General features: G+C 38.2%; 1 protein-coding gene across 2 annotated transcripts; it reads right to left on the reverse strand.

Annotated features, from left to right (window-relative positions):
* Positions 1-207: 207 nt before the first annotated feature.
* Positions 208-25,646, reverse strand: pir (pirin). Of its 2 annotated transcripts, XM_022668168.2 has the most exons (9): positions 25,362-25,642; positions 21,155-21,247; positions 17,607-17,687; positions 14,676-14,882; positions 10,747-10,831; positions 7,310-7,354; positions 3,023-3,105; positions 2,866-2,932; positions 208-727 (listed from the first exon to the last, which is right to left on the reverse strand). In XM_022668168.2, exons 1-9 carry the CDS (start codon positions 25,452-25,454, stop codon positions 609-611), a joined length of 873 nt encoding a protein of 290 aa, XP_022523889.2. In that variant the 5' UTR covers positions 25,455-25,642; the 3' UTR covers positions 208-608. The 2 variants fall into 2 exon arrangements, with proteins under 2 accessions (XP_022523889.2, XP_022523890.2); XM_022668169.2 differs by lacking the exons at positions 208-727; positions 2,866-2,932; positions 3,023-3,105 and adding an exon at positions 6,610-7,182 and having other exon boundaries at positions 25,362-25,646.
* Between the last annotated feature and the right edge of the window lie 131 nt (positions 25,647-25,777).

The following is a 25,777-nucleotide window of genomic DNA, read 5'->3' on the forward strand; positions in this document are numbered from 1 at the left end:
ATATCCCACCCAAATGCAACACACTGCTGCGCAATGGAAGGGGGTGGGGAGGGAGCGGGGCAAGCCTGACTCATTCTTTTGCAAGGTGTGTGTGTGTGTACAGTGTTGCATGGTGTAAATGTGTTTGTGTGTGTGTGTGTGTCTGACGTCAATTAAAGGCAGTCCCAAAAATCTCTAAGACTTTGAAACATGAGACGAGAATCAGAGGAGGTTCTGATGCAGTTTAATGGCTTGTAAATGGAGCTACACGCCTTGGAAGATTTAGACAGTTCACCTCAAATGCTTCTCAAAAAAAGCAATATGATTGCATCATAAAACAGGATTACATAAACAGATTCCCAATTACTTGGTCATTTATGGGAAATGATGGCATGATGACTATTGATGTAACAATTACGCTCAAAGCAAGCCTGATTATCTGAAGAAGTATTTCAAAGGAGGAGTATTCATCATTAAGATCAAACAAGCTGAATAAATACATAGATTTTATATCTAAATGTAATTCAGTACCTGAATCTAATGCATACAAAAAACACACTGATTAAAAATGTAAATCTTTCATCACAATATATTAATGTGCATAAATCTGGAATAATGGAGAGGCAGACTTAGACGCGTCCACCTATTTTGGATTGCCAGTGTTTGGCCCTTTCAAATCCATTCGTGCCCGTCCTGTAGTCCCTGATGGTCTGCTCGATCTCCTCGTGTGTGGTCATGACAAAAGGACCTGCGGTAGAGAGCCATATCCATTGGTTAGTACATAATTAATGTAACCATAAGAGGTGAGTATATTGGACTGTAGTCTGAGTGTTTACAATGTTAAAACAAGCTATGTGGGACGAAATGCTAACTGATAGCACCCTGTGTTACTGGAACACTCAGGGTTCCTCAGTCTAGTGCTATCGGGTGGCATTTACGTCCCGCTGCTTTTAGCGGCTAATGCTAATGCTGCTGCACCCAGCCTTAGTGCTGGAGAAACTTCACTGAAAAATCACCTTTAGACAAAATATTGGAAATCTAAGCTCACTGTAAATGAACAGAAGGGCTTTGCTTACCCAAATAAACAGTTTTCAAGAAAGAAATCTGTGTAGATTAACATCCAACGCTTACTTTGAAAGACAATGTCTTTTTTTAAAGAATTACAGTTTTATTTACTTAGGTGCTACTAGAAGGGAAACATGGCGACACCCTTGCTCACTTTGATGTAGGCATCCTTACTAGTGTCGCTTAATGTGCCTTTATAATCCAGTGTGCCTTATAGTCTGAAAAATACAGTAAAACCTTTTCTAGAAGGTTCCTCAAAGCACCTTAAGCTCCAAGCTTTCAAACTGAAAAACCTGAAATAGTTCCTTAATAAACATATAATTTCAATGCCATTGAACTTGAATTAGTGTTACTTTTTGCCTCACTCTCCTAAAGACCAAAAGGAACTGGACAAAGTAATATAAATGTGTTTATATGATCAGTAGCTGACTCTAGGAGATCCACAGTCAACACCACATGACTTCCCTGGCATTAACTTTCTGTTCAAGCTCGTTTTAAAGGGGTTTTATGCCTTCACTGTTGGCTTCCCTAAATAAAGTCACTTTGTTGACTCTCTGCAGTTTTCTACAGAATTCATCTGGTCTTGGGCAAACCAATCAAGTCCATGGCACCATCTTCCGCATATAAGACACTGAATGTTTTATGTAACCCAGGCTGTCTCTTGTTGTACAACACTGTATTGTACACACAATGTTCTTGTTACGTAGTTGACAGATTTCCTCATTTTCCAGCCAGCTAGTTTTACTGGTACTGACATTTTTTTTTGTCCTCATGCTGACAGACAATAACAACAGACTCCAGATGCAAATCCCACATCCAGAATCAACTCTAGACTCTTTGTTGGCTTTTTGTGAATAAACGAATGATGCAATAAGAAGCTCCCAAAAATGGAAAAGGAAAAAGGGCTATTTTGATCAAAACTACAAAGGGTTTAAATTGGGTGCTGTTGTGCATTTACGAACACTTACACGTGCATCTCAAAAAAATGGAATATTATTGAAAAGTGACTTTATTTCAGTAATTCAGTTCAAAATGTAAAACTCATACATTATATAGATTTTACATAATTTTTATTGTTGATGATTATAGCTTACAGCCAATGAAAACCCAAAAGTCAATATCTTTGAAAATTTGAATATTATATAAGCCCAATTGGTACTTTTGGCAGTGTGGGCAGTGTGCCAAGTCCTGCTGGAAAATGAAATCTGCATCTCCATAAAAGTTGTCAGCAGAGGGAACTGTGAACTGCTGTAAGATTTTTGGACTTCAGACTTGATGTAACACAGTGGACCAACACCAGAAGATGATCATGGCTCTCCAAACCATCATTGACCATCAGTAAATTTTGCATTTCAATTGGAAATCAAGGGACCAGAGTCTGGAGGAACTGGTGGCTGCTTGAGTGATTTCACATAAAATCTTACAGCACTTTATGCTTTCCTTTGGTTACAACGTGCGTATTTCATTTTCCAGCAGGACTTGGCACACTGCCCACACTGCCAAACGTACGAATTGGTCTTATATAATATTATAACTTTCTGGGACACTGCTTTTTGTGTTTTCATTGGCTATAAGCCATAATCAACAACAATTAAAGAAATACACTTTTAAAATAGATTACTCTGTGTGTAATACATCTATATAATATATGAGTTTCACATCTTAAACTGAATTACTGAAATAAAGTAACTTTTCAATGATATTCAATTTTTTTGAGATGCACCTGTATATTGCCATTTAGCATGCTCTTTTCAAAATAAGTAATAACTAAACCAATTATCAATTTAAAAATGTGTGTAAGCATCCTGTAGCAGAACCTACCATGCTGTACCACTGGTTCCTTAATGGGTTCTCCTGCAATCAGCACAAAGTGTGCCTCCTCAGATGCCTAAAAAAAGAAATGATTCCATTTAAAACACAAAGGTAAATTTATGATTCAGTTTGTAATCATGTATTTTATTTATTCAAATATTCATACCTTATTTTCGAATTTGACACAGTCACCATCTTCAAACACCACAGTGTGGTGAGGCTGAATTTCCCTCAGATCTTCATCTGGTCCTAAAAGGCAGTAGAATATTGAAAACACGCACACGTCAACCAACCACACACACACAACATTTCAGTTCTGTAATGACGTAAAGTTGACGGTAAAAATGGATTATGAATGACCGTCGCTGGTAAACAGCAGCCCAGTGGATATTTTTCAAGGCTAGATGGGCCACAAACCACAATGAGGTATAAGAATGTCTGGGCAGGAAACAAATATTTGCTAAGTGCAATTATTTTTCTTTGATACAGACCAAGACTTTTTGTTTTCACTCATTTTTCAGATGTAGAATGATTAGGGGGGGGAAGCCTTTATTAAACACAGCTTTGTGCTTTGTTTGGATTGAATGGTAATTTGGTGGTTTCTTGAGACAACAGAACTTCCAGACCACAGAGACTTCAGTTTTCCGTGTCCTCTACAGAGAATCTGAAAACTATTACTTCTAATGCAGATTACAGGAACATATACATGGTTTAAAAACGGAACTTTATGATAACCTCAAAAAGGTCTCTTAAATTGCTTTACTTTATTAGCTTAAAGGTCTCCTTCTGCTAAAATCCAAATTTTCTTAGTATTTGTGAAATACTGTAGGTCTCACTGAATTGTATATGCATGCTGTACATGAAACTGTTCTTCAACCATTATTGTCTGCTGTAGCTAAGAAAAGAAAATACTCAGAAAAACGAGTCGATCAGGAAAAGCATCGTGTCTACGTCAACTCGTGAGTTTATGGCCTCGCCCGCCTTGGCTCGGGACCGCCCGCAGGCAGAGCTTACAGCTCTGTTTACTAGTTAGCATTAGCTATCTTTTGTAAGTTACTATAGGTTTAAATCGGATCTCCGGTTGATTCCGTGTTTTACCAAGAACTTAAATATACACTAGGGAAATACAGTTTGACAAGGTAGCACAACTCGACAAAACACCGATCAAAGCCGGCAGCTTTCGCATCAGATTTTATGATATAGAACGGACTCTGGGGCTTCCACGTGGTAAAACTGTTCAAGCACCGAATCACCAAGTCTGAGGTAAAAGTTTAGTAGCGTTAATTTAGCGCAAAGAAATGTTATCTATGCCGAAGTGCAAAGTTGGGCCTCTTCCGCACAATGCTATATCTTTACAACTAAAACTGAAACTCTGAAAACCTTTTGTCTTTTGAGTTTTAGAGCTGTAAAATTGTCTGTGGGGCCAATTAGAGGTGATATATTTGCATGTATGAATATTCATGAGTAAGATTTTTTCAGTGACCCCTAATTCAGTGAAATAAAGCAGAGCTAAACAGAATCACCGGAGCACTAACATGAAGGCTAACATGGCATTCATTCATACTGGAGGCTAGGGATGCAACGGTACAGGTAACTAACTAACTAACTGGAACTGTATTGAGAGTTTATAAAACTGACTAAAACGAATGGAAATCACAGATAGAAAAACCTTCGTTTTTGTGTTTGTTAATTTATTTATAAGCGCTGTTTCCACTGCAGCAGTTGTACAGCGGGCAGTGTTGTGCCGATTTTGAGGCGGAGCAGAAATCTGCGGGGAGTCGGATTTGGCACAACAGCGGCAGCGCGTAGCTCATACACCAGTAGACCCCACACAGAAGATAAACTGATAAATATCGAACAGACCGAACCAAAAGGTTCGATAAAATACAGAGAACCGTTGCATCCCTACTAGACACCAACACAAGACATTTTAAAATGAATTAAAAAAACGATAGAATGAGCCCTTTAATATTTCAAACACCTGATACTCTAAAAGCCCTGGGGCGGACAGTTAGTATCAGATGCGGAACAGAAAGACCCCCTGTGTTTATGAATGGGATAAACAGACCAGTTCTTATGTAAGACTATGTGAAACTCATCTGTTTAAAAGATGATGAAGCTCAGTTACCGGAAAACACAATGTCACGGTGTCCCCGACACTCCCTGCAGTCAAAACGCAGCTCAGGATGTGCCTTAACATGCAGTCCCAGATAGAAAAACCACACTAACCGTAGATTTGCCTCAATGACGAAAACTGACATTTCCCTGGGAGGCAAATAAGACATTTACCGTTTTTGTTTTTTCTTCACTGTTTATCAGGAATTAAGGCCTGAAATTTGACACTACAGCGGTGAGCCAGCAAGTCAGTTCCCATGAAAAATCATGCCATTGCTTTCGCATTATGCATGACAAGGAAATGACAAGGATGTGATTATCTCCAAGTGAGTTTAGCAGACTGTGACTTACAACATTATGACTTACATTCATTGGCGTAGGAACCGGGGGGGAATATTAGAAAAAGGTGGATTTGTCCCCCCCCAAAAATAAAATGGTTTCGCTCAGATCAGCTGTACTATTAATGAGGAGATAGGTGACCACTGAGTAAATGGGAAATCTCTTAACGCCAATCACGGAGCCGGTTCAGAAATTAGGTTCCGCCTCTCAATAGAAACAGCCAATCAGCTTGCTTGTTTTGTGGCGTGCGCAGGAGAGTGTGGGCGAGAGTGGTGGGGGGGAAGCCCCTCCCCCACTGTGAGATTAAGCAGCGCGATCGGAATGCAGCATCTGATTTTAAACCAGGTATGAATATACAGCGATTTTTCTAACAAAAATGTAACGGTAGGCTAACTATAAACTGCTATGTTTCTGATAGCTGGTTAAAAATGCACTAATCAAAACATACCAACTCTGCGCTTAAAAAAATACAGCCTGTGACAGTCAGCTTAATTTTGGAATTAGCTTAGTTTAAGAAAAACAAAACTATATAATGTTCAGCCTACCCTGTACCTGACTAGCTAATAACTATTTAATTTTCATTTATTTAGATAACTGTCAGCTAGAAGCTGGATGAAGATAATAGCTAGAATGTAGTACAACACTGGGTAATGTTGATAGTTTAAAGCAGTTTCTTAACCCTGATCACTGCCCTTAAAATTGTGTTTTCCACCAGATCCAACTGATCAGCTAATAAACAGTCCTTTACTGAGTGTACCTGTTAAAATCACTTAGCCCCCTATGGATCATAAATCAATCATTATGTATGTCCAGCAGTGTATTAGACACATCATACCACCAATTACTTTATTATGTGCACTTAAAGCAGAGAAAGCTCTACAATATGCAGAACAATGGGAGTATGCAATAGAATAGGTAAGAACAGGTTAAGAAACTGATCTAATGTGACTTCTGTTTATTTGTAGTTTACAGTAAGAACACATGTCCTGACATCTAACGTTTATATTAACTTCTGACAAAAATCCCTATGAAACGTCAAGTTACATTATTTTTCATAAAAGGACACCATCATAAGAAGTGCTTTCAGTAGAAACAAAAGTGTGGGACACAATGCTAGTCAGTTTGGAGAAAATGTAAATATACAACATACAATACATAATTAATAATAATAATAATGAAATCTGTTATATTATTTTAAATATTAGGTGATAACTGATCAGTTTTTGTCATATGTATATAATTCAGACCTTTCACATATAATTTTTTCTAGCAACAGTAAATGTAATGTGGAGTAACATGTTTAGGTTGTAAAATTACCTTTATTTGGATGTAACTAATAATAATTACAGAATACAGAAAAAAGGGTTATTTAGGATTAAAAGTAATTCCGCAAATGAAACTATAGGGTGGGCTTTGGTTCATATTAGCAAATGTGTCCCCCCCCAATATCAAACCCGCTCCTACGCCCTTGCTTACATTACATTACTACACACACACACACACACACACACACAAAAAACTTTAACAAGCACTTTAACAGGCTTCGAAATTCATTATGCAATCTAAAGGATGCTGGACAGAGTTCAAGAGGAGACCTGGTAGAAACATCTCTGCAGGTTGGAAAATATGATCAGCTAATGACCATGTATAAATCCACCTTCAAGCTGGAAATCATCAGAACCCAACTCAATAAATCAACACTTCAAACATTTCTATCGTAATGCCGTTCCTTGGGCGCTGGGTTCAGTGTTGCCGTTGGAGCGAGATCATAGAGGCGCCCCTGATGGGCCTGTGCCGAGGCCAAGAGAGGGAGAGGAAGTGGAAAATAATCAATCCAAAGCACCTGCTCAGATTTCCACAGAAGATGAGGCCCTGATACCGGAATTCCAAGACAACAACAAAAAAAGAGGCCAGAGTCTGTATATTTCAGAATTCACACAAAAGCTGCCTTATGTTCCTCACTTTTTAGTTATTCTGAAAGTAGCAAGCAAGCACTCACCAGTGTGCACGGATCCCGAGAGAGTGTAGATAAAAGCAGTCCAACCTGGAGAAAAGAACAGAGGAAACCGAATGAATACTGGTTTTAAAATTATTCATTCAATATTTTAAAAAATCAAAGAAAATAAAGCTTATTTTAGGTCATGAATGATTTTAACAAAAAAATTGCATGCCTTATACTGTCTGAGCCAGGGGTTCCCAACCTTTTGCAACTCATAGCGAACTTAACGCACTACAAAAAGTTTGTGGCCTACATTGAAATTAAATCAACCATTTAAAATAATAATTAATAATTAATTAGGCATATCAAATGACTGTAAAGCTCAAATTGACTCAGGAAATTTTGTCATGAAAGAGACAGTTTTTAATTCATACTTGTATTGAAATGCATCACTCAATATTGAGCTGTTGTAATGGGTTGGAGTGCTACAGATAGGTGGCACTCCAGCCCAGAGAGTTGTAGAACCCAGTGGCAGAACAGTAGATCTCAAATCAGGTAAACTCAAGAAAAAAGGGAAATAATAATAATAATAATAATGATAATAATAATATCTAATCGATAATATATATATTAATAGGATATATAATATTATATAATAATATATATAAGTCCTTATTAAACCCCGCTACGCGGGGATCGAACCCAGGCTGTCGCGGCCGCAGCCCATTGCTCTAACCACTGAACCAGCGAGCGGATTGGGACACGGCCGCTTTAATCGCCTTATAAGGCTCCGCCGAAAGGGGCGGAGCAACGAAAACGGGCGGAGGAAAAAAAACGGTGGAAAACAAACCTCGCGCCGAGCGTGAGTGAGAGAGGGGGAGAAAACGTAAATAAAGATCGCCTAGGAAGTGCGGCTTATAAAACGAGGTGAAAACAAAAGAGCTTCCAAACTAAACAAAGAAGTGAACTGGGGTTCTTATGCATTAAACGCTGCTCCACCAGAGAGGAGAGGAACAGCGAGGGGAGAGAAAAGGTGAGCACACCGCGTGCCTCGCGGGCTGCAACACACACACACACACAAACAAACGAAGACTCAGAGAACAGAGGAGAGCGGTGGAGCTCACAGCTCTACACAGCCACACCAAACTCGAGAGGGAAAAACGGCACTTGCCGTGGATAGGAAAGAAGGGAAATGAGAGCCGGAGCTCAGAGAAAAATCGGGCATAGATTCGCTCTCACGAGCTTCAAAGATCCAGCCCCGAGGACCTGAATCTCAGGGTTTATATAGGGGCAAACCCAGGTGGAGTGGATCAGGTCTGATTAGGGGCTCAAGACCTCCCCCTGGCGGCCGAAGAAGCACTCGGCCGGCCCCTAGCCATTACAGCTGTATTATGATTCTATGACAGAACAATCAACAAGCTCAATCTAAATATATTGTTATATTTTGATAGATAACAATAAATTAATGCCACCTTAAATGTATATTTGCAAAACAGAAAAAAGTACATTTTCGTCCAGAAGTTCCAATGAGCATCAGTTTTATATTTGTGAAGAGGTAGAGTTGGTATACAGTGAATAGCTCTATTTGAGTAATGTTCTATTACATATTATGGCAAGAACTACTTAAATAAAAATACTTTAAGAAATGAAGGTCAGTCAACAAACAAAGTTTAAACAACTTTGAAAGTATCCTCAAGTGCAGTCAAAAAAGACCATTAAAATGTTATGATGAAACTGGCTCTCATCAGGACCACTCCAGGAAAAGGAGGACCAAGAGTTATCTCTATTGCACAAGATAAGAGCACTTAAATACTTAAAGTATTTTTAAATTATTTAACATTTTTAAGTTACTACATGATTCCTTATGTGTTTCTTCATGGTCTGGATGAATGAAAAGGTGTATCCAAATTTTTGACTGGTACTGTATAGATATATTTATATTTAATTATGTAATTTTTTCTTAACATACTGTGATTTGCATCAGCACCTAAAAAACACAAACCAGTTGCATTGGTTATTGCAAAAAGATCATTATTTGTACTGTTTAACTGAATTTTATGAAGCCTCATATTCATGGTGCATGGTTTAAATCACCAGTTGACTGGTTGATTGGCCTCCAGACCTTTTGGTGAAATAAAATAAGTCTTCAGTGTTCATTATCCGAGCTGTTCTAGACTGATGTAATGTAACATTCACAAAAGATACCCCACCCGCCCACACAAGCATACCACACAGCACCCTGACAACATCAAAATCATGAGCCAACATGAGCATATGGACTTGTGTTGTGCTGTGCATGTCATTTATTTCCCATTAACAACCTCATACCAGAAAAATAAAGAAGGAAAAAAGTACAAAACAGAATTTAAGCCCACGATTAGCTGATTCATTGTTGTCCAAAAGCTTCAAGGCTGTCTGAATAGTCAATTCATTACAACACTGCAGCAGTATATGGGTTTGGCACCATATTTGAAGAAATTGCAACATTAAAAGAAATTGTAACATTGACATTTACACTCGTAATCAGCCACATAGCATATATAATATATATAAAATATATCTTTTGAATACTTACATTTTGAGTATTTTATGTCTGTTTATAGTGTTTATGGAACTATTTAAAATATTTCGTTTTGTAAAGGAAGCGGTGTTAAAGTTGTTGGCGTATCTCTTACAATAGATACTCTAAAGTCTTCATATATTGTGCAATTTTGTAGGACAAAATAAACCCAATAATAATCAAAGCCTCAATTTAAAGCCTTAATATTTCAGTACACTTCAATTTAATTTCACACCAGATTTCTCCTTTAACGCCTTAATAACTGTTTAAATAGTTTTCCATCTGCCAGAAGGCAAAAATATTGTCTTTTTGGCTCCTTAACTTGCTACAAGCATTGCACTTTTGAGCCAAAAGACCCCAAAATGCTGGGTAAGGCCTAGTTTAAACCATTTGTTTAATAAAGACATGGCACTGCAAAAAGATGCTTGTAGTTTTTTAAGTCAGCTCAAAGATTATTGTGATTTTTGTGAGACCTTAAGGGTCATGGAGAGTTCTAATGGGAATAAGCAATGGGGAGTTTTTTGTCTAAAAAAAATGCATAAGTAGGGCGCCGAGTGGTCCAGCAGGCTAAGCGCTGCCACTCTGATCTGGAGATCGCTGGTTTGAATCCCGGTCATGCAGCTTTTCATCGGATACCGGAGCCCTGAGAGAGCATAAATGGTCTTGCTCTCTCTGGGTGGGTAGATGGCGCTCTCTCTCCACATCACTCCTAGGGTGATGTCTGCTACAGTAATTACAAGCAAACTACAGTCTGTATCCGTCTTATAGAACAGCAAAATGTTTCTATACGCTCAGTGGAGCTGATAATATGGACAGTGAGTGTAGAAACAAAACAAAAAGATGATCATATTATTCCGACATCAATGTGTAACAGCATTCAGCTAAAGATTATAAACTTGTTTACCAATGAATAGGAAAAATAAACTCAAAATCATACCTGAAGATATTGGTTGCACATGTTTTGCACCCTCTGAAAGTCTGAAGTCGAGAAAAGTTGTTGGAGTTCTGGTGTAAATCTTGGACTGGAAAAAAAATATGCAAAACACATTACATAACAACCTACAGCCTCCAACTTTGGATCAGCAAATGTTTTGTTTTAGCTGTACACTGCAGATATTTGGATTAGAGATAAAATCAAGAAGAAAATCACAACAGATAAAAATTGTAGCTTTAATTACAGGATATTCACAATAACTCTAGATCAGGGATGGGCAACTGGCGGCCCGGGGGCCGCACACGGCCCTCGTCATCACTCAGTGCGGCCCGCGAATAGATCAAAAAATAATTTCATAATTTCATAATAAAAAAAAAAATAAAAAAACGTAATTCTACTTTTGACCGCTAGGCGCTGCCAAACAACCACGAAAATTGACATTGACATCCAGTCCATTGTGAGCCAGCAGGCCAAACCACAGCTCTCTCATTAGCTTCAATAAATGTTGGGCCTCTCTGGTCTAGTTTTCTGCTATTATTGAATGAGCTATTTGCAATCAGTTTTTAAATCTTTTTTGTTCTTTGTTATAAATGAGTTCAAATGCCTTTTGCACTTTTATAAGCAAATGTTTTGTCCTTGTCGCTTATGAAGGACTTGTTATAATTAACTTATTTTACACAGAGGAACTACTGTATTTGCAATCAGTTTTTTAAGCAAACTTTTTGTTCTTTGATATGAAGGACTTCCTTTTTGCACTTTTTTTAAGCAAACGGTTTGTCTTTTGCCGTATTAAAATGCATTAATATGCAGAAAATAGTTGTTGCTAAATGTTGGTGCTGTAAACATACAGATATAAATTCATATAAAATTTGTTCTTATTGAAAATCATTTGTAGCGTTTTTCATATTCAATTATTTGAAGTGCGAGGTCATGTGGCCCTCCAATGGTCATGCTGAAAAAAATGTGGCCCTCTCCATCATGGAAGTTGCCCATCCCTGCTCTAGATGTATTACATCAGGAGTTCTCAACTGGTCTCAGCCCGGGACCTACATTTTCTCATGGTCATAAAGTTTTTATAGATTTTTCTTTATAGAATTTTATATAATACAAACCGAACAAATCTATTTTTTAAAAAGTACCTTTTTAAAAACCCATTTAAACATACATATGCATGCAAAGTGAGTTTAAGAGCAAATTTATTTTAAGAAACTGGTGAGGAACATGACAACTACATGTATAAAAGTTACTGCAATACAATAAATATCAAAACACAAAATAACTAAGGGAACAAAATTTTATATATTTTACTTTTCTGCATATCTCAACATTCAGAGTACATTAGTAAGAAACTCTCTGTCTCTTTTCTTCCCCAATATAAAAGACAAGTATTAAATCAGATAATCATTAATTATTTTTATTTTTTAAATGCATTTATTTTTTACAAGCTGTCCATGACCCGCCCAGAATGTGCGCGCCACCCACTTTTGGGTCCTGACCCACCAGTTGAGAATTGCTGTATCACATAACCTAAAACAAACAACCTTTGTGAATAAAAATACTGCAATATACTTTAGCATATTGGTAAATGACTTGATGCTATGATCGATTAAAGATTTTTTGGTGGACGAATATTTGGACAGTTGTTTTAACCTGACAGTTTCATATTGCACTCTGCCATATTGCATGTGCAGTGCAGTTTTAAGTGCTACTATTACTAGTAATGCCCCCAACACTAGGAAGATGAAGGCCAGCACATGCTTCCTCCGATACATACAAAGCCAACGACCCCCTTTTTTCAAACTGCTGTTGATGTTGCATCACTGGGTAGCCAGCACGCTTAAAGGTGCTCAAAGGGAAGCACGCCGACCAAGCTGTGATTTATCAGCTAAAAAGTGCCTGTGCTGACCAAACATTACACTATAATGTGGGGAGACAGTGTCATCTACCCACCGAGAGAGTGCAAAGCCAATCATGTTCTCTCTCTCAGACTCCAGCTGCTGAAGCACCTTTATCTGCTACACCACTCGGAGCCATTCCACTACAGCTCTACATAGAAATTAGTAATGGGATGATCCATTTTTTTCAGCTCAGATTCCGATATATAAAACTGATATAAAACTGCCGATACAGATACAAACACTGATAAAAGGGCTCTTTTAGTTTATTATTAGTATTATGATTAAGGGTACATAATGAGACAGACCATACAGCCCTTTGAAGAGTATACACAAGTTTGATGTAAATGCATTCCAAAGTCATTTATTTGACACACTTAATATACAAACACACAATAGTGTTCTTTCAAATTAAATATTATATTTTTTATTGTTATTAGTATTATTATTATTATTATATTTTAAAAAGTTAAACATTAAATATTAGATACAGGGCTCTAGACAAATTTTTTGCACTGGTTGCACAGAAGACCTTTTTGACCCATTTTGACATGCAGCGTAGTGGATTAGCTATAATGGCTAACGGCTAAACGGCAACGCTAACTGTAGTTATTTCCGATCTGAATTAATCACTGTTTTTTTAATAACAGATTGACTTCTTAGTGCTGGTTAGAGTGTGTAGGATCTGTAGTTTGATATTCGATGTGGATTATGGCTGTAGTTGCCGAATGCCGGAATGCAGCTGTCCGCCCAATGCTAGCTAGGCTAACAGACTGCAGATCTTAATCAAGATGGCTGACGGCTAACTAGCGATGCTAACTGTTTTTCCAAACTAAATTAATCACTGTTTTTAACAACAGATGGGTGTGTTTGTGCTGGTTAGTGTTTGTAGATCCTGTGGTTTTATAGGATATGTGGATTATGACTATAGTTTACTCCAGTCTGTAATTGATACCCTCACAACACCAGCTGTTGCAGCTGTTGGTTTAGTGCTAGCTAGGCTAACAGACTGCTGGTGTTAATCTGTTCACCCCTCGGACGCTGAATGTACTAATATTACATGTAGCCGTTCTGCTGTTCAGCGTTTCCAAAGTAAAAACTCTCCAGACAATTGACATTTTTTTGTTGAAAAACAGCTAAAGTTTACTCAGTCAGCCGCAGACTGAAGCTCCTGGGGGTTCAGGGTAAACTGTGGAACTGGAATCCGGATCAGTGATGCGTTTCTTATTGCGTTGCCGCGGGTTTATTTTCCAGCTCAAGCTGCAGACTGGAATATTGAATCGGTAAGTGGATCGGCCGATATCCGATACATTAAATTACGTCAATAACGGCCCCGATAGCGATATTGTATTGGATCGGTCCCATCTCTAATAGAAATTAGTATTTTGCTGCTATGTTAATATTTAAAATGTCAAATATATCAACTTTGACACACCTATATTAATATCAGAAGAAAACAGAAACAAAAGGGCACATTCAGATGTATTTTCAGATCTTAAACACAGCTCCACTCAAACAAACAAAATAACACTGTTTTGCTACACTTTTCAATACGTTCAGTGGAGACAGTCTATTGCATGCCTTTTGTGACCACAGTGGTTTTGTCCATTCCTATTGTTTTATTCTTTTTACAGACGGACATAAAACAACTTGTATCATTCTTCTACAGCTGTGGTAACAGCGAGCGTCTGGTTTCAGTCAACAGCTGGTTGGCTGACCTACATTAAACTCATGAGTACCAGGTCAATCCCACTCCCACAGGAACCCGACTGAGCCGCAGTTCAAACATTAAAACATTAAAAAGCCACTTCCACCAAAATCTGCTCCCAATTTCCTGCTTTTGTCTGATAATGGAGAGGCTAAGGATGTCCTTATGGCTATGATTTGTGTGATTGAAATTTAAGATCAGACTCTAAATCAGACGGCAGGGCTTGACTGGGACAATAAGGGCTGGGTTTCCGGACACGGTCTTGGGAAATTGCTAACTGAAATCTAGGATCACACATCTTGAGGCCACCTTGGCTACTTCATCCTCACCTTCACCCCGAGGGCCTCTCCCGATATCACGGCCACGGTCACCCCATCTTTGCTGGGCTTGGGAATCTGTTTGCTCTTCAGTTCCTGGTACTGGGGCTCCACCATCTTATCTGCCTTCCGCAGGTTCACCCAGAGCTGCAGGCCACATATTGGCTCCTCTGACTGAGGCATCTCTGCATGGACCACCCCTCGTCCTGCAGTCATCCACTGCCACCGCCAAACACACACACACACACACACACACACAAACAAAAAACAGACTGGTGTTTGTGTTCTGTTGTCCAATATGTGCATTTCAGCTGAATAGAATATAAAAAATTTGATAAATTTTGAAAGTAGTCGCAAAGACTAATAAAAATGTTATGATTAAACTGGCTCTAATGAGGATCACCCCAAGAAAGGAAGACCAAGAGTGATCTCTGTAACACGGAATAAGTTACCATCAGAGATACCGGCCTCAGAAACCACAAGTTAACAGAACCCCAGATAAAACCATCAAAATAATTTACAGAATATTTTGGTTTCTTTAACAGATTTAAGTTTCTACATGATTCATTATGTGGTCCTTCATAGTCTGGATGACTTCAGTATTTATTAATAAAAGAACATTGAATGAAAAGGTGAAGGTGTGTCCATTTTTTTTGGTACTGTAAGTACAGAAAGAATGCAAATACATTTCAAATCTTATGAACCCACATTTTATTTACAACAGAACATGTGTAACATTTAACCACCTCATGAAAACATTGACTCATTTAAAGTTAATTTGATGACAGCAACACATCTTAAAAAAGTTGAGAGAGGGACAACATGTGGTGGTCCTTTATGCTTTCCTCTGCTGACAACTTATGGAGATGGGGATTTCATTTTCCAGCAGGACTGCCCACCAATGGGTTTTATATAATAGTTTAATATTCTGAGACATTAATTCTTGGGTTTTCATTGGCCATAATCATCAACCACAAAATAAATAAACGCTTAAAATGGATCACTCTGTGTGTAATACATCTATATAATATGAGTTTTACATTTCAAACTGAATTACTGAAATAAAATAATGTTTAAATAATATTTAAAAATTTCAAAGATGCCATGACACAGCCCTGGAAGAAAAATAAGAGACCACTTAAAAATGATGAGTTTCTTTGAATTTACCAAATTGAAAACTTCTGGAATATAATCAAGAGGAAGATGGATGATCACAAGCCACCAAACCAAGCTGAACTGCTTGAATTTTTGCACCAAGAGTAAAGGCATAAAGTTATCCAAAAGAAGTGTGTAAGACTGGTGGGGAATAGCATCAGTATATTGAAAAATTATATGTTGTTTTCCAATATTAAACAATTATTTTTTTATTCTGATTTTGTCGCAATATCTCGCCTTGCATACAGAATGGGAATATAATATGACATTCTGAATGTTAAACCCATGAATTGTGATACCGCATTTCCAAATCTTGTCAATACACAGCACTGCTTACACTACATAACAAATAGTTACTTTGTGCTATTGTGAATAAAATATGAGTTTTTATAATTGCTTTGTTTTTTTTTTACCTTTTACTGCTTGAATTATTTTCATACAACAGGCCCAAACAGGCGTACAACAGGCCCAAAACCTGAAGCGCAGCTCAGCCAATATAACACAACAAAACATCATTACTCACAGTAATCCCCCAATAAAACTCCTACGCTGCTCCTGGGCTGAGTGTTTTACAAAGTTCCAAACGATGGCAAATGTGATTTTTAACGTCTAACAAAGAGCAGGTCTTTGGGAATTAACCACTGGAGTTTTACAACCACAGCTTAATGTGCCTCTGTGCCTTCAGGGTCTCTCCCTCTCTATCTCTTTCTTTCTCACTTTTATTTCCCCCTCTCTCACTCTTTCACTGGAAATTTCCATTCATGCTTCCAAAGCTGGAACTCTATAGAGGAAGACTCCATGGTTTGAGTTATGGGGAAAGATCCAGTCACAGCAGCTTTTCTAACTTCTTCCTCTGCGCTCCTGAGGTTAGGTGAGTGCTGCTAGGTGCCTGACAGGAGAAGCCCAACCGAGATTGAGCAGACTTAGCGATAGTAAAGCCAAGGCCCTTAGGGCTGCAGATATATCAAAGGCCCATTAGGGAGCATTCCCTCACTGACCCAAGAAGAAGAGAGAAACAGCTTTACAACTGTGGAAACACAGGAAATGAGTGTGTGTGTGTGTATATGTGTGGGTTTACAGCTTATCCTATGTGTGAATCAGTTTGCTTTGTTTTATAGGATTTTTAACAAACTATCAGAAAATGTTAAGACCGAATGGAAAACGCTATTAAGAAAAGTTGGGATATTAAAGCATGTACCACTCCTTCCTGCAACACTTAAAAGACATTTTGGCACAGAGGCTAGGATATCAAGGCTTTTAGGTGTTATTTTGTCCAATTCTTCAGGTTTTAAGTTGTGCAACAGTATGCAGTCATTCTCCCATACATGCCTTATTGGGAACAAGTCAGGACTGCAGAAAGGCCAGTACAGTACCTGTACTCACAGCCAGTGCTGGAATAGGGTGATCGGGGCCCCTAGGCTAAACTTTGAATGGCCCCATCCTAAACAAACAAATAAACACACACACACACACAAAAATAAAGCTATTTATATTAATATAACTATAAATAATTGTTCATAGTTGTATTAATCACAACAATATTATGTAACTAATCATAATTACATTTTAAATCATGATTTTTTTTCTGGCATATCTCAGGGTAGAGTTTATGATTTGTGAATTAGAATATTTTAATGTGCTGAGTTTAACTGAGGAATTTAATAGAGGGGAAAAAAATGCTAGTGTAGCGGCATATTTTGCTTTCAACAACCTGAAAACAGGCCATCAGCTGTGTGTGTGTGTGTGTGTGATTGAGAGCCTTGTTCAGGCTTTATTAAGTTGGTGTACCTGCAAATCCCCGGCTTCAAGCTTCCCAGAGTGTCCACAGAAATCCTCATGAGCTGAGACACCACTGAGGAGATATGTTACCTGTGGAGAGAACACAGCCCAAGAAACAAAGGGGAACATTCAATAAACATTTTATGTTGCTACTGGTGGAGTAGGAACAGCTTGTAAAGAAAGAACTTGTGCAATAACTTCTGGAGCATGGAAAAGTCATTGGATTTCGATGTGATTTAGAACAAGGCAAACAGGCCAAGTTGTTTTGTTTATGGGGAAAGATAAAACATATATTTCACTGGTCGCTTCGGTGAAAGACACTAGTGGGGAAAAAAGCTACCGTGATAAGGGTAAAAAGAGAGTTTATTTCTAATTGTGCCTATTTTTGGCTTTATTTTAAACAATCTATAAAAATTATTAGCAAGGAAAAATCATTACATTATATACCATTATTACATTATACCATGATATAACTTTTTTTGTTTTCTTTTTCATTTTGGCTTATTCAGAGCTACTTACATTTGAATCATGTTACACAAGCAGTTGACGGCAGAGTTAGCTGTCTTGTTTAAGGATTCTTATTGGTGCAGTGTGGTGTAATGCACTTACATGCCCAGTCGAAGAATTGAACCGTAGTTTGCCATATGGTCTACATAACTGACATCATAGATTACAGAAAGTGGAATTATCATTTGAAAATGTCACTCCAGAGTGAGAGCAAAGTTAATGGGTTCATATTTAGTTTTTAGTTTTAGTTTTAGTTCTCTGGGTGTCACCATCTTGAAATAAGGTCCCAATATCTCTAAAATACTCATTAATTTTAATAGAATTAATTTTGCAATCTGTTCCCCTATCCTACCTATTCATTTGTGTTTGCCAGGCAGCTTATCTTGACTTTATTTCAGGATGGCAGTTTCAATAAGCTAGAGTGGTCACCAACCAGTCAACACACATTAGCAGTAATGCTAGCAACTCTATTGCCCACAACAAGTAGTTGGACAGTCAGTTTGAATGTGAATTTTTAGCCTTTTAGCTCCAACAGCTATCTTCACTTCTAATTCTTTTTAATAATTCTAATAATTAATTTTGGTTAATAATGCATATGAAGACTGAACTTGCTGTTCTGATCTCTGATCTCCATGTTTGAAGTAACTCTCGTATCAGTGCCATTAGCAGCACCATGGTTGCTAAAGTAACCAGCAAAAGATGTTGGAAAGACATGTGATGTCGCCAGAAATATTACAGAGAAAAACAACCAACTCTATTTTTAGAATGAGTATATTTGGCTTTTCAGGGATGATTGCAGAGACACAATAAAGCTATTTTTTTTCATATTCTCTACCCTCCCCACTCACAGTTTAAAATAAAATTTAAAATAAAATAAAAAGTTTAGAAAAACTTAAATTAATAAAATTAGTATTTATGTTTATTGTTAGTCATTTGATTTAATGATTAAAAAATAGTTAAACAACTGTAGTTGTTACCCACTACACCACACCAACCAAGAGATAAATTTAAGGATATTTTTAATACTTTGGTGCAAATCCTCCTGAAGTCTAGAAATCATGGACATCACCAAATGAAAACTGTAGTCACTGCTTGTTTGTGGGTCCTCTTCCCAAACTGAACTTCAGGTTAAATTATTATTATTATTATTATTATTATTATTATTATTATTATTTAACCTGTATTTAATTTTGCATCACAAAAAGCCTTCGACTGATGTGTGGGAAGTTGGGTCAGAAGTCAACATCTGTCCCCTGGAGGCCCTGCTGACTTCCAGCTGGGAGAGGCCTGTGATCCCTACACACAGCTGTGATTTGCCATCATGTGACGCTCATGAGCAAACACACCTGTGCCTGTCTGCATCACAGAAGTACTAAACTAACAGCAGAATCTCCATACTTACTGCCTAATACTGATCTTATGAGATCAGATTCCTCTTAATTCATGTACACCATGACTCAAAAAGTGTGGTCTAATAGTGAGATACACTGGAAAATTACAAAATAGTCTTATGATAACACAACTGATTTGAGTTATGCTGCCTTTAAACAACAAGAGGTTCTGCTTCTTAACCATGAGAAAAAAGTATGGCCTATTGACTTAAAAGTTAGAACACATGGTCCCTATCGTACGACCTGTGTAAAGCATGACACAATGATTGTTGCTATCTTACACCCTGTTAACAGTCTATTTTCACGCTTTGTGCCCACACCGTTAAAATAACTTTTAAAAATAAGTGTTCAGGAATAAATTTACGCTGATGGTCGTGGTGGTCTAGACATAAGGTGTGTTCAAGTAAATATCTGCCATGTATCTTTCTGGGTGGCGGGAAACACAGGTTGACTGATGAAAACCATGAAAACAGTCAACAGTCAGCCGCCCAATCCTATCTTAGCCATGCAGGTGTGCTGTGCACGTTGCCCCCCGCTCATTAAACACACACACACACACACACAAATTCCTGGGAATCCATGCTGAGGAATAATGAGAGGAAGAGCGGGGAAGAGAGTAACGGAGAAGAAGAATGAGAAGGAGAGGAAGGGATAGAGTGAGAGGAAGATGGAGTGATAGAGGGAGAGAGGGAGGAAGAGTGAGAGAAAGATGGAGGGGTAGAGGAAGAGGGAGGGATAGAGTGAGAGAGGGAGAAAGAGGGAGAGAAAGATGGAGGGGTAGAGTAAGAGGAAGAGGGAGGGATAGAGTGAGAGAGGGAGGAGAAATAAGGGGAGGAGGAGAAATAGTGAGAGAAGTATTGTCGCTGATTTATTGATTTATTCATTTGATTATAAGTTAATGTAGTCCATTTTTTTTCAATTCTGTTTGGTTTACTATTTTCTATTTGTTTAATAAATTAAATGATAATACATTTTATCAATTTCAAGTTTGGGAAAATAAAAAATATATAAAACATTTCAATTTGCATGCATATATTGTGATTTTTTTTGTCATAATAAATATCAATTATTTGAACATGCAGTCAGCCATTTCAAATAAAGACTTTTTGAGAGAAAATTAAAGGAATTACTAAACTTGCTTTGAAACATGATTTTTAAATGTCATATGATTTTTGTAACCATCTTCAGCTTATAAACCTTGTAATAAAGTAAAGCTGTCTGAGTTTGATCAGTACATGTTTTTAATAGTTAAAGATTCAGAGTTGAAAAAAGATAAAAAAAAAAAAAAATATATATATATATATATATATATATATATATATATATATATATATATATATATATATAAGTTTAATTTGAAAAAGTTGCAGCAAGCAAATGGCACCCATTCGATGGACTGACCCTTATAATGTAATATACTTTTTTTTAATGATTCTAGTGCGACCTCTAGTGGCGACAAGCGGACAAGCAGCAGTAGCAGCTGCTGAGTCATAATGAGTGAGTATGCCAGGCAAGAGCCACACACACACCCACAAACACACAGCCACACCCGCACACACTTACACCAACAAACACACCCACCCACACACAAACACACGCACAAAGAAAACAAGGCTTGGCCAACTGTCATTTCCACAAAGTAAATATAATTAATGTTACCGTCTCAAATCCCCGATGAGGGTGATCAGGAAATCCAGCAGGTTTGCTCACACGAAACTCATCCAGCATCAGAAACGGGTCCAAATTCTTCAGCTGAGAGGAAAAAACACACAAAATCTTACTAATTAACACTGACACGGTTCTGTTAATTTACCTTAAAAAACACACAACTATCACCCCCTCTGACCCTGCTTACACACAACTTTTTCACAACGTTGTATACTTTCTTACAACACTGTCCAGAGGTTGCTCCGTTTATATTTTTTTAACAACATTCTCACAACGTTTTCCTCTTTCCTTAAATTTTGTTAAACAACGTTATCCAGAGGTTGCACTGTTTACGAAACATAAGAATGTCACAATAATGTCTACTTTCCTACACTGACCATATGTTGCACTGTTTAGGTTTTCTCAACAACATGACTGCAACACTGTCTCCTTTCCAATAACGCTGATCAAACATTGCCCAAGGTTGCACTATATAGTTCACAACAATGTTGTCCAGAGGTTGCTCTGCTTTATGATTTCTTAACAACATTCTCACAACTTTTTTTTATGTTCTTAAACCTTGTCCTGGGGGTTGTGATATTTGCGGTTTTTTTTAAACATCTTTTTGGCGCAACACCAGCGAACTCTGACTGTACAGCATATTACACTTACAGCATATTACACACAGCTGAGCCAACTAATGAATTAACTGCCCTTACTGAGGAGAGCTGAGCGTGTCACATGAGAAAATCTCTAAAACAGTACAGTATCTCTAAAATTACTCCAGAACCAGCTTTAAGCGCTGAGTGTAGCTGAGATGAGTGATAGTAGCGTGTTTGGCTGTTCTACACGCTGCTGTATGGGTATGAGCTTTAATTATACTGGCCCAACACCACCTTTATTATACTGACAGACCAGCAACACCAGCAAACTCAAAATACGTCACTTACAGCGTTTTCACACCAGCACGAACCGGACCGAGACCACCAAAGGTGCTTTTTCACAGTGCCGGTGTCGAATTGTACTACCTTGTTGAACCGTGCTGCCCTAATGTATATTTAACTGTAAAAATACAAAAAAAAAAACACTATTTTAGGGCATGTACCCAGTGAAATTCCAGTAGACGTTATCAGATTTAGATTGCATAAATCATTGTATCATGGCAAAGTTATGGCAAATATAGCTCATTACAAACTGCTTTTGTATTTATTTATCATAATAATTGTAATTTTTAGTTTCCATTTACACTTTTGTGCAATGACAGTGCGTTCAGGTTGTTTAAATGCACATAAACCCCCCTAAACAGATTAATTATAAATAAAAAACACGAGACATAATTCAACTATGTAGGTCAGCGCATGCGCATGCGGTTCACTTTGGTAAGAACGTAATCCGGTCTCGACCCGACCCAGCTATTAAATCTAGTCCGTTTATTTGAGCTAAACTGCTGACAAAGCGCAGTTTAAACAGATATATTAGCCAGATAACGCTGATTACTACAGCTATGAACAAATACTGTGTCCACGCACGCGCGGCCTGTGCTGCATTCACTTCTCACAGCCGCGTGACTCGGTTTACTATGTGTACATCTGCGCTGCACATAGAAACATTGTGTTTGAAAGTGCAGCATTTCAGCTTTTAGTGTTAAAGCACAGATATACGCGCTGGAACAAATAATCTTCTCACTATATTTATTTATTATTCGTATATGTATATTTACTCCCACGCCAGACAGCTCTGACCAGAGACTGTAAAAAAAGATGGACGCCGCGTCGCCGTTCCCATTCATTCAATGAAATGTGAGACTGTGGAGAGACAGCCTAGCCATTTGAATAAACCCGCCCCTCAGGGCTGCCTCAACAGAGCTCACACAGTCTATGGTCCCGCCCCGGCTAGGTGTAACCCAGCCCTTTACAATAACCACACCTTTTTAACTAGAGCTGAATAACGAATTCTAAAAAACGGGGACATAAAAATTGACAATATAAGCAGAGGTTACACTAGCTGTTGCATTTAAATAATGGAGGTAGAATTACAGTATATTGGAAAAAAACATGATTGAAAGTTGTCTGTTTTGCCATTGAAACCTAAGTGGATGGGTGGGGTTACACAACTTTCTGCCACCCAACAGCAAGGGGTGCCCGACCTGTGGTGGCTTCACTTATGAGGGACGATGCTCTGTCCAGCTATACACAGTCTATGGCTTTGACCAATCAGAGGAAACAGCCTGCTCACGTGGTTTATTGGTGCATTTGGACTATAGTGCATTTTAACAGTATGACAATGTTGTGAGCACTGAAACATAAGGTTGTAACAATGTTGTGTTCTTTTTGTTGTTCAGAGGTTGCACTACGTTGTCACAACATTTGTACACTTTTCTACTGTTGTTTAGAAGGCACTATTTACATTTTCTGGCTGTTGTTATCACAGCATTGTCTTCTTTAGTACACCGTTGCCAAAAGGTTGCAACGTTTTTTTAATGCCTGCTTTCCTACAAAGTTGCTACAACATTGCCCATGGTTGTACTGTCTATGTTTTCTCCACAATGTTGTCACGCCAATGTATGCTTTCCAACAACATTGCCCAATGTTTGCGCTGTTCAGGTTTTCTCAACAATGTTACTGCAACAATGTCTGCTTTCCTACAACGTTGTTCAATGGTTGTACTGTACGTTTTCTTAACACTGTTGTCACAATAACATCTGCTTTCCTACAACGTTAATACAGCATTGCCCAATGTTGCACTAGTTTCTCAACAGTGTTGTCTAGAAGTTGTCCATGGTTACACTGTTTGCGCTTTCTCCACAATGTTGTCAAACCAATGTATGCTTTTCCACATCGTTGCCCAATGTTTGCACTGTTAACATTTTATCAACAATAGCAACAATATCTGCTTTTCTACACCGTTGCTACAACGTTGCTCAATGGTTGTACTGTACGTTTTCTTAACAACTGTCACAACAACGTCTGCTTCCCTACAAAATTGCTATAGCATTGTCCAATGTTGCACTATTTACTTTCTTAACAATGTTCTGCAGAAGTTACTTATTTTACAATTTTCAACAACGTTGTTTTTAGAACGTTGTTTCGAGGTTGCACTAAGTTGTCATAACATTCTCTACTTTCCTACAACGTTGCTACACAGCTGCCCAGAGATTGCACTGTTTACATTTTCTCAACAATGTTACTGCAACAATGTCTGCTTTCCTACAATGTTGCTACAACGTTGCTCAATGGTTGTACTGTACGTTTTCTGAACAGATGTTGTCACAACAATGTCTGCTTTCCTACAACAATGATACAATGTTGTTTAGTGGTGGTACTGTACGATTTCTTTACAAATTTTGTCACAACAATGTCTGCTTTCCTACAACCTTGCTACAACATAGCCCAAATGTTCCACTGTTTGCACTTTCACCACCATGTTGTCATAACAATGTCTGCTTTCTTACAAAGTTAAGAAAGCTACAGAGTTGTCCAATGATGCACTATTTAGTTTCTTGACAACGTTTACATTTTTTTCAACAATGTTGTTTTTAGAACGTTATTGAGAGATTGCACAAGTTGTCATAACATTCTCTACTTTCCCACAACGTTGCTACACAGCTGTGCAGAGACTGCACATTTTTCATTTTTTTTAACAATGTTACTGCAACAATGTCTGCTTTCCTACAACATTGCTACAACGTTGTTCAATGATTGTACTGTACGTTTTCTCAACAATGTTGCCACAACAATGTACTGATTTCCTACAACGTTGTTTAATGTTTTCTCAACAATGTTGTCACAACAGTGCCACCTCCAACGTTGCTACAGCATTGTCCAAAGTTGCACTATTTATTTTCTCAACAACGTTGTGAAGAAGTTAGTTATTTTACAATTGTGTCAACAACGTTTTTAGAACGTTGTTTAGAGGTTGCAATAAGTTGTCATAACATTATCTACTTTCCTACAACGTTGCTACATCGCTGTCCAGAGATTGTACTGTTTACATTTTTTTAACTGCAACAACGTCTCCTGTTCTATAACGTTGCTAAAACGTTGCCCAAATGTTGCGTTTTCTCTACAAATTTGTCGCAACTTCAATATTGGGTAACATGTAAGACTAGATATGTTTTATTATAACTACAATTTCTAACAGTAGAACACATAATTTAGAGCATGGCTATAGTGCTATTTAACGTTGTGACAACGTTGTGGACACGGGACACAGGACTCACCTCTGTGCGGCCGATGCTCCTCCGGACTCGGGCTCCCACCCCCTCCGCCTGCTCGATGCTCAAAACAACCGGGCCAACTTTCCTCACCTTCATTCTGCTGAACCCGCCCGCCAGAAACCCCGCAGAACACCGGCAGCGCTGCGAGCTCCTCAGTACAGCCGAGGCTGTGATTTATGATGTGTAGTAAAGTATGGGGCTTCAGTCTCAGGCTCTGACAGCTGATTAAAATCATTAAGAGCTCTGATACCAGTAAAACTGAAACCGCTGCCAGGAGAGGAAGGCGTGTCTGTATTTACACTGCTCCAGCTCGTTACTGATTGGCTAGTGGCTGCTCAAGTGAAGCTCTGATAGGCTGTTGTAGTCACGCGGGCGTGGAGGCTTTAAAGGGACAGTGCAAGTCACAATGACTGGTGAAT

This window comes from Astyanax mexicanus, chromosome 23, assembly GCF_023375975.1.
Source record: "Astyanax mexicanus isolate ESR-SI-001 chromosome 23, AstMex3_surface, whole genome shotgun sequence".
NCBI lineage: Eukaryota > Metazoa > Chordata > Actinopteri > Characiformes > Acestrorhamphidae > Astyanax > Astyanax mexicanus.

Bases quoted from the DNA above. Each gene is read 5' to 3' on its own strand.
- pir (XM_022668168.2), bottom strand. From the start codon at position 25,454: ATGAAGGTGAGGAAAGTTGGCCCGGTTGTTTTGAGCATCGAGCAGGCG. The intron at 10,832-14,675 runs GTGAGGATGAAG...TTTTTTTTCCAG, and splicing joins GAGAGGCCCTCGGGGTGAAG to TCCAAGATTTACACCAGAAC. The intron at 7,355-10,746 runs GTATGATTTTGA...TCTTTTCTCCAG, and splicing joins TGTGCAACCAATATCTTCAG to GTTGGACTGCTTTTATCTAC.